Below are 12,219 nucleotides of genomic sequence, written 5' to 3'. Positions count from 1 at the left end.
CACACACACACACACACACACACACACACACACACACACACACACACACACACACTTTCGCTCTCTCATGGCATCATGAAATATGTGGGAAGTATAATAACATACCTCTGCTGAACCTTCGACAGTTCCCATAGATGTCATCAGTACTGGGCAATGAAAGCCGACATGGTGTCCGAAACTCACGCTGCTCGCGAGAACGTTCATCAATTGGGCAGTAAGCTTGTTAATGAGTAAATATTGGTGCTGGCTAATGAATGGCGTCTCCTTTTCAAGGCCATGAATTACACATAGTGGGACCAATCAGAAAGAGCTCACGGTAATACAAAAAGTATGATTGCAAAGTTACAAATAATAATTTGATCATTGATCTTGATTGGCAAAAATGGAGATAAGTCGAGAGTGATATGGATATATATATATGGTGATATGGATATATATGATTTCCTTAAAAATAAACAACCTTGGCTGTTTTGTGCACTGAAAGGGAATTATATATTAGTTATCCATCTTTTAAAACATGTATATTTAAATGAATCTCTTAACATATTTATCAAAAAGATAGAAATCGAGACTATCTGTGCTTCTCTAGAGTTCAAGTATATATTTTTAGATTACCTAAATAGCTTTCCTGCCTATTAGGCTTCCTGCCTATTAGGCTTATCGAGGTTCTATTCCCCCCCCACCCCCCTTCCCATGGCCTACCCCAGGAAGCAACTCAAAAGAGTTGACTAACTCATGGGTACCTATTTACTGCTTGGTGAAGAGAGGCATCAGGTGAAAGGAAATACAAATTTATTTCCCAGGGCATTAAAGCTGTAAGAGGAATATCTGGATATTTGTCTGATCACGTGTTGGGGAAAATGGCAACTTTTTCTCAAGGTTTCAGAAGATGGAAAAAATATATATGTCAAGATCAGAGAGAGAGAGAGATTGATGACTACAAGAAAGTTCAAACTTTATGGAAATGAAGCTGAGTGATAGGTGACATTTATACCAGTAATGTTTGGCAACGCATGCCAGGCAAGGTGAGCTAACGCAAATATCAAGAGAAAGCACAAAGGCGGTATGATTACATAGCACTTGGAAGGAAAATGAGGACAGAGTGAAGGAACGCTCAAACACTTGATGCATTGGAGATCGAACGCCGACCCGACAAGAAACAAGGACATGTCACTCAAGTGTATGGTTTCCTGCAAGCATTAAACAATTTCTCGTATTTTGTCTTAAAGGGACGAGGAAATGACAAGACCTGTTTAGGATAAGAAAATGAACAGAATTCAGCGAACACAATAATAACAAGAGAAGCAAGACTATTTAAGTGTGATGGGACTAAATGATACGGGGAGACTAAACAAAATTTAAAACAAATGAAAAGTCAGCAAGAACAATTAACACATTTTTTTTTTTTTTTTTTTTTGAGATATATACAAGAGTTGTTACATTCTTGTACAGCCACTAGTACGCGTAGCGTTTCGGGCAAGTCCCTGGAATACGATCCCCTGCCGCGAAGAATCGTTTTTTTCATCCAAGTACACATTTTACTGTTGCGTTAAACAGAGGCTACAGTTAAGGAATTGCGCCCAGTAAATCCTCCCCGGCCAGGATACGAACCCATGACATAGCGCTCGCGGAACGCCAGGCGAGTGTCTTACCACTACACCACGGAGACTGATCTTTTAAAGGAAAAAACAGCAAGCATAATGGAGAAATTTCATCGAGAATACCAAAGAAAAGCAAATGAGAAGTTTAATTAAAGAAGAAATTCATTTAAGGAGAAGGGACTAATCTATAGGTCCGATTGGCTGAACCGCTAAACATTAGAGTGGGAAGCTGAAGGTGTCTAATGGGTGGACTTAAATAAATCCAATGCTGAAAATTTTCTGCAGTGGGTGCAGAAAATTGTATAAGTTTTATCAACGAAAAATATAAGTTTTATCAACGAAAAATATAAGTTTTATCAAGTAAAATAAAAATTTCATCAATGAAAAGTATAAGTTTTATCAACGAAAAATATAAGTTTTATCAATGGAAAATATAAGTTTTATCAATGAAAAATATAAATTTTATAAATGAAAAATATTAGTTTTATCAAAGTGTCAGGTGACTATAAAATAACAACAACTGAACCTCTTGCATAAAGTGAACGCAGTGAGGGTTAAAATTATCTAATAAAAACGTAAGAATCTAAGAATATGGGACCACTGCATCGAACCCTATTCCCAAATAATATAGGCGGCTCCCGTTTAAGTCCACTCATACATCTATCCACCCAAACTATTCTAGAAACCTGTTAAGCAGTTTGTCTCAACACAGAAGGACTTGGATGAGATGAATTGGTGGAATTAAGTAAGATTTCGTGACTTTCAATTTCATTCTATATATCTGTAGGAGTTTAAGGTCAAGTGAATGATGTTTTTTATGTTATTTCAAGGTCAATAGGCCAATACAGTTGGTCAATACAAGCCTTTCAAAGGCTTGTATTGGCCTTTGAAACCTCCTTGTTTACCTACACCTATGGCTGTGATCTTTAGGTAGATTAAGGTAAGGTGTTGATAGGGAAGGTGTGTGAAGCTTACAGGACAGGCAACACTGGTTGTGGCCAGGACAGGCAACACTGGTAGTGGTCAGGGCAGGCAACACTGGTTGTGGTCAGGACAGGCAACACTGGTTGTGGCCAGGACGGGCAACACTGGTTGTGGCCAGGGCAGGAAACACTGGTTGTGGCCAGGGCAGGCAACACTGGTTGTGACCAGGGCAGGCAACACTGGTCGTGGCCAGGGCAGGCAACACTGGTTGTGGTCAGGGCAGGCAACACTGGCTGTGGTCAGGGCAGGCAACACTGGTAGTGGTCAGGGCAGGCAACACTGGTTGTGGTCAGGGCAGGCAACACTGGCTGTGGTCAGGGCAGGCAACACTGGCTGTGGTCAGGGCAGGCAACACTGGTAGTGGTCAGGGCAGGCAACACTGGTTGTGGCCAGGGCAGGCAACACTGGTAGTGGTCAGGGCAGGCAACACTGGTAGTGGTCAGGGCAGGCAACACTGGTAGTGGTCAGGGCAGGCAACACTGGTTGTGGTCAGGGCAGGCAACACTGGTTGTGGCCAGGGCAGGCAACACTGGTAGTGGTCAGGGCAGGCAACACTGGTGGTGGTCAGGACACGCAACACTGGTTGTGGTCAGGACACGCAACACTGGTTGTGGTCAGGACAGGCAACACTGAGGGAACGAATTAATATTGACAATGGTTGATCAATTTAAATACATTTGGTTATATTAATTAAATTAAATTTAAATTAAATTATTTTTTTTATTCAGGAAAAGTACATACTTAGTTGATGTCCAATCATACTGTTGGATATATAGAGCTAGTACATACAATACCTAAAGCCACTAATACCCATAGCGTTTCGGGCAAGGATAGAGTGTAGAGTCAGGATAGAGTGTAGAGTCAGGATAGAGTGTAGGGTGTGTCAGGATAGAGTATAGGGTGAGTCAGGATAGAGTGTAGGGTGTGACAGGATAGAGTGTAGAGTGAGTCAGGATAGAGTATAGGGTGAATTAGGATAGAGTATAGGGTGAGTCAGTATAGAGTGAGTCAGGATAGAGTATAGGGTGAGTCTGGATAGAGTATAAGGTGAGTCTGGATAGAGTATAGGGTGAGTCTGGATAGAGTATAGGGTGAGTCTGGATAGAGTATTGGGTGAGTCAGGATAGTGTGTAGGGTGAGTCTGGATAGAGTATAGGGTGAGTCTGGATAGAGTATAGGGTGAGTTAGGATAGAGTATAGGGTGAGTCAGGATAGAGTGTAGGGCGAGTCAGGATAGAGTATAGGGTGAATTAGGAATGAATTGTGGAATGATGTAAATACATCAGCCCACAAGGAGACATGTATTTACAAATAGACGGAGTAGCAATGGGCTCCCCCTTAGGAGTTTTATTTGCTAATTTTTATATGGGAACCATCGAAGACAGGGTCTTCAGTAGCAGACAAAAACCAACTGTATATTGCCGTTATGTAGATGACATATTCGTAATAGTAAAAGACTCAGATGAACTAATTGACCTAAAAAGACACCTAGAGAGAGAGTCAGTACTCCGATTTACACATGAAAATAGTGAAAATAACAGTCTGCCATTCCTGGATGTACTAATAACAAAAACAGGAACCTCTTTAAGCACCAACGTAGATTGGTGCCCACCAAGCCCACCAACATAGGATTATGCCTGAACGGTAGAAGTGAGTGCCCCCAAAGATACAAAGCCAGTGTTCTCAATGCTTATATTCGTCGAGCGCTTACCCACTGCTCTGAATGGAGCAACGTGAGTAGAGAGTTTGAAAGAGTAACTCAGGTATTGGTGAACAACGGATATAGCAACACGGAAATAAACGCTGCTATAAGAAGACACTTGGACCGTTGGTATAATTCAGAACCTAGAACAGAAACCACAACACCCCCAATAAAATTATATTACAAATCAACCATGCACAGTGAACATATAAAAGAGGAAAGAATAATGAAAGAAATAATCCATAAAGGAGTAAAAAGCACTACTCCTAATCAAAACATAAACCTTATCATATTCTACAAAACCAAGAAGACTTCCGAACTCCTTATCAAAAACAGCCCGAAGCCGACGGAGAACCCTCTACAGCAGTCAAGCGTTGTATACATGTACACTTGCCCCCACGAAGGATGTAACCTTCAATGTAAGTACATAGGTATGACGTCGACCAAGCTGACGAGGCGTTTGACATGCCATCTTCAATCTGGTGCCCTAGGAATCACATGAGACAAGCCCATGACATTACTCTAACCAGAGAAATGTTGAACAAGAATACCTGCATAATAGACAAAACCCAAGATGCAAGAAGATTACAAATTCTTGAGGCAATTCACATAAGAATAGAGCGACCTACCATGAACACCCAAATCACGGAACTATTTACTCTACCCACCATGAGAGTAAGGACAAGACAAGAACATATCGATGCCAACACAGAAGACAATGTCCAACATAATAGGCCAATTACACTGGATTAATCTTTGTGTTTAGATAGGAGCTGCCTCGTATGGGCCAATAAGCCTTCTGCAGCCTCTATGTTTCACCTCACATTTATCCCTTATGTATCCCCCCATGTTTTCACCTTTATTGTATTATCACCTGACCCAGTGCGGGTATAAAATCAACTAGTATTGTAAGATCTGTTCACTTGAGAATGAACCATGGAGGTTCGAAACGTCGTGCAAATTATATAAATAAGTGTAGTACACTCTATAGTAAATCACTTCTTTTCTTCACCTCAAAAGTACGAAAATGAGTTTTGGAGAACTCCTATTTCAATTAAGCTCTGATGCTAAGAAAATAGTTAGAGGGATAGAAGCCCTAAACCAGAAAATAATAAACACAGAATATGCGGTCATATTCAATGAAACATGTTTGAAAAAAAAACCTGCTGCCAGTATACACCAATATATATATATATATATATATATATATATATATATATATATATATATATATATATATATATATATATATATATTGGTGTATACTGATATATATATATATATATATATATATATATATATATATATATATATATATATATATATACATATATACATCAGCTGGTTGTCTTAGATCGTCACCCTGGTTGTGTGCATATACGTGAGTCAAATATATTTATCTATATAGATGAAAAAAATTCTATATAGAAAATATATAGTTAAATAGTCAATTTAGCCTCACCTGGAAATTACATCATTTCGTTTAATTTTTGTATAGTTTATGTTCCTAATTGCATGCTCTGTTAACTAATTATTACATGGTTCAGGCTAATTTGTTGCATTTTTTTTAATGTCGTAAAAGTTATTATATCCAGGGAATTTTTAATGCCATTTTTATTCCTATTTTTATTTATTGACTAGCTGTACCTGGCCATGCGTTGCTGAGCATGTACGTTGCTGACAGGGTCACCTGCCCCTGTCCCCTCGTCCTCCCCACCGTTACCCTCTCCCTTGTCCCCTCGTCCTCCCCACCGTTACCCTCTCCCTTGTCCCCTCGTCCTCCCCACCGTTACCCTCTCCCTTGTCCCCTCGTCCTCCCCACCATTCCCCACTCCCTTGTCCGGTGCATTCCCGAATGATCTGAAGTTCCCATCAGAAAATTGGGAAAATCAAATGATCTGATGTTTCCATCACTGAAATATAAGAAAAGCACTTAATTAAAAAAACGAAACGAAAAAAATAAAATATATAAACAAAATAAACTATACTCATGAAATGAACGGGTATGGTAAACAACACAGCTCAATTCCAACACAATGTCACACAAAATAATTAAATTAAAATGAAAATAAATTGAAATCTATGAAAAACTAATTTACTAATGAAATCGGGAACACAGAAATGGAATCGTAACATATTTAGTATAGCATGTGTTGCACTTACATGCAACAAATGAAACTTTCTTAAAAAAAAAAGAACGTTTTTACCTGTCACAGGTGTGGCTACTATACTTATACTCATGAAAAGTACGGTATTGTAAACAACACAGCTCAATTCCAACACAATGTCACACAAAATAATTAAATCAAAATGAAAATAAATCGAAATAAATGAAAATTCAATTTATCAATGCAATCATAAACACTGAAATGGATAGCGTGTGTTTCTATTTCATGCAACAGATGGCACTGTTTAAAAAAAAAGGGTTTACCTGTCACAGGTGTGGCATCTATGTAGTAGGTATATAAAAACATGTGCGTATTCGAATGGAACGTTGTGTCAAAATTTCATAACAATTGGTGAAAAACTTTTGGAGATAACAGCTGTGTTGCTCATATGTCCAACAGATGGCTTTAAAAAAAAAAAACATGTTTTTTTCCTGTCACAGGTGAGGCATGTATATAGTAGGTATATAAAAACACGTGCCTATTCGAATCCAACGTTATGTGAAAATAACAAAGCAATCGGGAAAGAGGTTTCGAAGATTTCCCTCACATGAAGAACACACTTTTTCAAAAAAGCATGTTTTTTTCACGTCACAGACGTGACATCTATATAGTATGTATATAAAAACCCGCTCGGATGCGAATGGAACGTTGTGTGAACATTTCCAAGCAATTGGTGAAGAACTTTCGGAGATTAACGATTTTGAACAAACGAACATTTACATTTTTATCTATTTAGATTGTTTACTTAATTATTTACTAAAATACGTGGCTCTAGTTATCGCTTTACAATTTACTTTATTATATTTTAATTATAGAACTCTTTTTTTATACAAATTGTTTTTAACTGTTAGTATATTAAGATTTGTTTATAAAAATAATAGAGGGGTAGCCGGCGTTGCTAGGATCTGTCTTCCATCTATCTATCCATATATGTATCTATTTATCTAGCCATCCATCTATTAGTCCATCCATCTATCTCTCCATCTATTCATTTATTATCCATCTATTCATCAACCCATCCATATATCCATTTATCAATCCATATATCTATCCATCTGTCTGTCCATCTTTCTATATATTTATGCATCTCTCCATCCATCAATTTATTCCTCCATTTGTGCAGCCATCTATCCATCAATTTATGCATTTAGATTCCTTTCCATCCATCTCTTCAAGTCGAGTGTGACAGCAAGTTAGCAGTCGTCGTGTTCTTATAATATATAAGAGGTTCCTATATATTGATATATAAAATATTCGAACAAATTTTAAGACCTAACAAGTTGTAACAACATTTTAATACGTCATTAAAACATTATAACAAGATGTTAAGCTGTGGGTTCGCAGGGATATTACTAAATATTTTGATTCTAGTGTTGTTCACACAAAAGAGAGTTAAACTGTGTTCAATTTTGTGATTAATTTAGATTTATTATCTTTTTCCTTCTGTGATATAATTGTGTGCACGAATTTAATATTATTTAACTGGACGAACTTTAAGCTGTATAGAATTTGCTTCATGAAAATAGTCTTCTCGGGGGGTAATTCTCCGTCTTAAACTCTCTGGACGTAGCAGAAGAGAAAGTAATGGAGGCTGGATTCCATAAAGGCTATAATTGTCTATTAAAGGTGAGATGCGACTCAATGGTGATAAGAGGAGCTGTCTAGTGACTTACCACAGTGTGGTCATCACCAGGGAGGCTTCGACAGGTGTGGGAGAGATCGTTAAGGAGAAATTAAGTAAAATTGGGACCTGGGTAATGCGAAGTTATCAGGAAACGTCTTTTTTTTTTTTTAGATATATACAAGAGTTGTTACATTCTTGTACAGCCACTAGTACGCGTAGCGTTTCGGGCAGGTCCCTGGAATACGATCCCCTGCCGCGAAGAATCGTTTTTTCAACCAAGTACACATTTTACTGTTGCGTTAAACAGAGGCTACAGTTAAGGAAGTTGTCTTAAGTGGTGGTCTTAAGTTGAATTAACACTGATGATGTAGAGTAAAGTATTGCAATACAATATAGTTATTCAAATACGTAATAACGGAGAAATTGGTTCATAATAATAGGTAAAATCTCTTTTATGCAGTGCTGTACATGAATGTATTCTAATGATGAGATACGAAAGCTTCACTTGAATTAAGAAGCTGGTGGATGACGCTACGAAAAATGCCAAGTTTAAAATATTTACTCTGATCATTTATCTGAAAGTGCTTCTCTGTGCACAACGACTTTCGACGTCGTTCGAATCGCAACTCAGTAAATGCTTCACCTGCGTTCTACTAATCCAAATAATCGTCAACAGAACCTAAACACCTTAGCTACGTATAAATATGCACACAATGCTAATGTGTAATACTATATATTTTTTAGGAAATTTATATTTTGAATACACAGACGAATGACCTGTGGTTGGTCGCTGGATGGGACGAACCTGTGGTTGGTCGCTGGATGGGACGAACCTGTGGTTGGTCGCTGGATGGGACGAACCTGTGGTTGGTCGCTGGATGGGACGAACCTGTGGTTGGTCGCTGGATGGGACGAACCTGTGGTTGGTCGCTGGATGGGACGAACCTGTGGTTGGTCGCTGGATGGGACGAACCTGTGGTTGGTCGCTGGATGGGACGAACACAACCTAACGACCATTTGAATGTATTATCTTAGACGATGGAGAAAAGTGAAGCAAACCAGTCATTTAGGAGCAAAATTATTTACATGTTATCAAATCCACAAGGGCCTTAAAAAGGGTTCGAACTTATGCATGGGATATTCCCAGACGCGCCTTAGTCAACTGTACCACCACATGGTTAAAAGAACCATGACATGCTTCGGAGAATCTTCGGGATCCTAGTAAGGGCAGTAGCACTCCAAGGTGCAATTCTTTTTGACCATGTGATGGTACAGTTAACTAGAGCCCGTCTGGGATCATCCCGGGCGTAAGTTCGAACCCTCATCACGGCCCTTGTGGATTTGTTCATTAGATATATCACGCTATCGTCATTTCTGTGTGTATTTACACATTCCATAACATCATGACGAAATCCTCCAGAGGAACTTTGTGCTGCTCTTGAACAATATGCTCGTAAAAGACTAATCAGAAGAACTTTAAAATATAAAAATGTATTTGAACAATATTAAAGAAAAATAGATTGGCACCTTCGGAACATTTACCGTATAAGAGACGGAAAATAATATTATCAAATTAAGTTAGATATCTTTGAGTAAAGGTACGACGTTGCTGGAACCATGTGTATTGGCATTTGCCTATCTATTGGATAATTTCAGCAACGTGGAGAGAGGGGGGGACCTGCTGCATGGGTAACAGCTTCTCCTCCATATCTACCTACCCAGGCTTTGCGCCCTGTCAGGGAGCACCTCCATAGTCTTAGACTGTAGGATGCCTACTACTAATCTTTGAGTAAAAATTCAGATGCAGCGCCACGACGTTTACCTCACTACAGAACTAATTAACGAGATGAGGACATTTTGCAACATTCATAACAGGAATTCATCTGTTATGGTAACCCATACTGGTAATGGGGGCCCTGACAGCTGAATGGACAGCGCTTCAGACTCGTTATCCTGAGGTTCCTGGTTCGATTCCCGGTGGAGACGAAAACAAATGGGGTAGAGTTTCTTTCACCCTGATGCCCCTGTTACCTAGCAGTAAATAGGTACCTGGGAGTTAGACAGCTGCTACGGGCTGCTTCCTGGGGTGTGTGTAACAAAATGGAGGCCTGGTCGAGGACCGGGCCGATGGGACGCTAAGCCCCGAAATCATCTCAAGATAACCTCAAGATAACCCTGCTGATGATAGCTGTAACCAGGTCGCGATAACCCTATTTCTCTACAGCAAGACTTGGTAATACTTCTACATGACTTGGTAACACTTCTACATAACTTGGTAATACTGCCACATGGCTTGGTAATACTGCCACATGGCTTGGTAATACTGCCACATGGCTTGGTAATACTGCCACATGGCTTGGTAATACTGCCATATGGCTTGGTAATACTGCTACAAGGCTTGGTAATACTGCCACATGGCTTGGTAATACTGCCACATGGCTTGGTAATACTGCCACATGGCTTGGTAATACTGCCACATGGCTTGGTAATACTGCCACATGGCTTGGTAATACTGCCACATGGCTTGGTAATACTGCTACATGGCTTGGTAATACTGCTACAAGGCTTGGTAATACTGCTACAAGGCTTGGTAATACTGCCACATGGCTTGGTAATACCGCTACATGGCTTGGTAATACTGCTACAAGGCTTGGTAATACTGCCACATGGCTTGGTAATACTGCTACATGGCTTGGTAATACTGCTACAAGGCTTGGTAATACTGCCACAAGGCTTGGTAATACTGCAACATGGCTTGGTAATACTGCCACATGGCTTGGTAATACTGCTACATGGCTTGGTAATACTGCAACATGGCTTGGTAATACTGCAACATGGCTTGGTAATACTGCCACATGGCTTGGTAATACTGCTACATGGCTTGGTAATACTGCTACAAGGCTTGGTAATACTGCCACATGGCTTGGTAATACTGCTACATGGCTTGGTAATACTGCTACAAGGCTTGGTAATACTGCCACATGGCTTGGTAATACTGCCACATGGCTTGGTAATACTGCCACATGGCTTGGTAATACTGCCACAAGGCTTGGTAATACTGCCACATGGCTTGGTAATACTGCCACATGGCTTGGTAATACTGCTACATAGCTTGGTAATACTGCCACAAGGCTTGGTAATACTGCCACAAGGCTTGGTAATACTGCTACATGGCTTGGTAATACTGCCACATGGCTTGGTAATACTGCCACATGGCTTGGTAATACTGCCACATGGCTTGGTAATACTGCCACAAGGCTTGGTAATACTGCCACATGGCTTGGTAATACTGCCACATGGCTTGGTAATACTGCTACATAGCTTGGTAATACTGCCACATGGCTTGGTAATACTGCTACATGGCTTGGTAATACTGCTACATGGCTTGATAATACTGCCACATGGCTTGGTAATACTGCTACATGGCTTGGTAATACTGCTACAAGGCTTGGTAATACTGCCACATGGCTTGGTAATACTGCTACATGGCTTGGTAATACTGCTACAAGGCTTGGTAATACTGCCACATGGCTTGGTAATACTGCTACATGGCTTGGTAATACTGCTACAAGGCTTGGTAATACTGTCACATGGCTTGGTAATACTGCCACATGTCTTGATAATACTGTCACATGGCTTGGTAATACTGCCACATGGCTTGGTAATACTGTCACATGGCTTGATAATACTGCTACATGGCTTGGTAATACTGTCACATGGCTTGATAATACTGCTACATGGCTTGGTAATACTGCCACATGGCTTGGTAAATACTGCCACATGGCTTGGTAAATACTGCCACATGGCTTGGTAATACTGCCACATGGCTTGGTAATACTGCCACATGGCTTGGTAATACTGCCACATGGCTTGGTAAAATCTCCCATGAAACGAATATTTACACATAAATTATATTAGTTTAATTGCATGTGAGCCTCTACTATAATAATAATAATAATAATAATAATAATAATAATAATAATTTTTACAAGAAGGTGCAAATGCGTTTGTGAGAATACATAAGATTAGAATTTTTACATTCATGCAAAGCCACTAACACGCGTAGCGTTTCCGGTCTGGTCCTTAATCTAACATATCAGGTAAGTTGAAAAGGTACAGTGTAGCACATTTTTTTTATTA

At 39.7% G+C, this 12,219-nt stretch overlaps 1 protein-coding gene across 1 annotated transcript; it reads right to left on the bottom strand.

Annotated features, from left to right (window-relative positions):
- Positions 1-10,227: 10,227 nt before the first annotated feature.
- LOC138355284 (zonadhesin-like) lies at positions 10,228-11,946 on the bottom strand. Its single transcript, XM_069310155.1, has one exon. The coding sequence runs from the start codon at positions 11,944-11,946 to the stop codon at positions 10,228-10,230; it is 1,719 nt and encodes a 572-aa protein (XP_069166256.1).
- Between the last annotated feature and the right edge of the window lie 273 nt (positions 11,947-12,219).

Source organism: Procambarus clarkii, chromosome 6 (assembly GCF_040958095.1).
Source record: "Procambarus clarkii isolate CNS0578487 chromosome 6, FALCON_Pclarkii_2.0, whole genome shotgun sequence".
NCBI lineage: Eukaryota > Metazoa > Arthropoda > Malacostraca > Decapoda > Cambaridae > Procambarus > Procambarus clarkii.
The sequence above is the reverse complement of the archived record's forward strand: the minus strand, read 5'-3'. Positions and strand labels throughout refer to the sequence as shown.

What these genes read in the sequence shown, in the direction of transcription:
- LOC138355284 (XM_069310155.1), bottom strand. Translation starts at nt 11,946, where the DNA reads ATGTGGCAGTATTACCAAGCCATGTGGCAGTATTACCAAGCCATGTGG.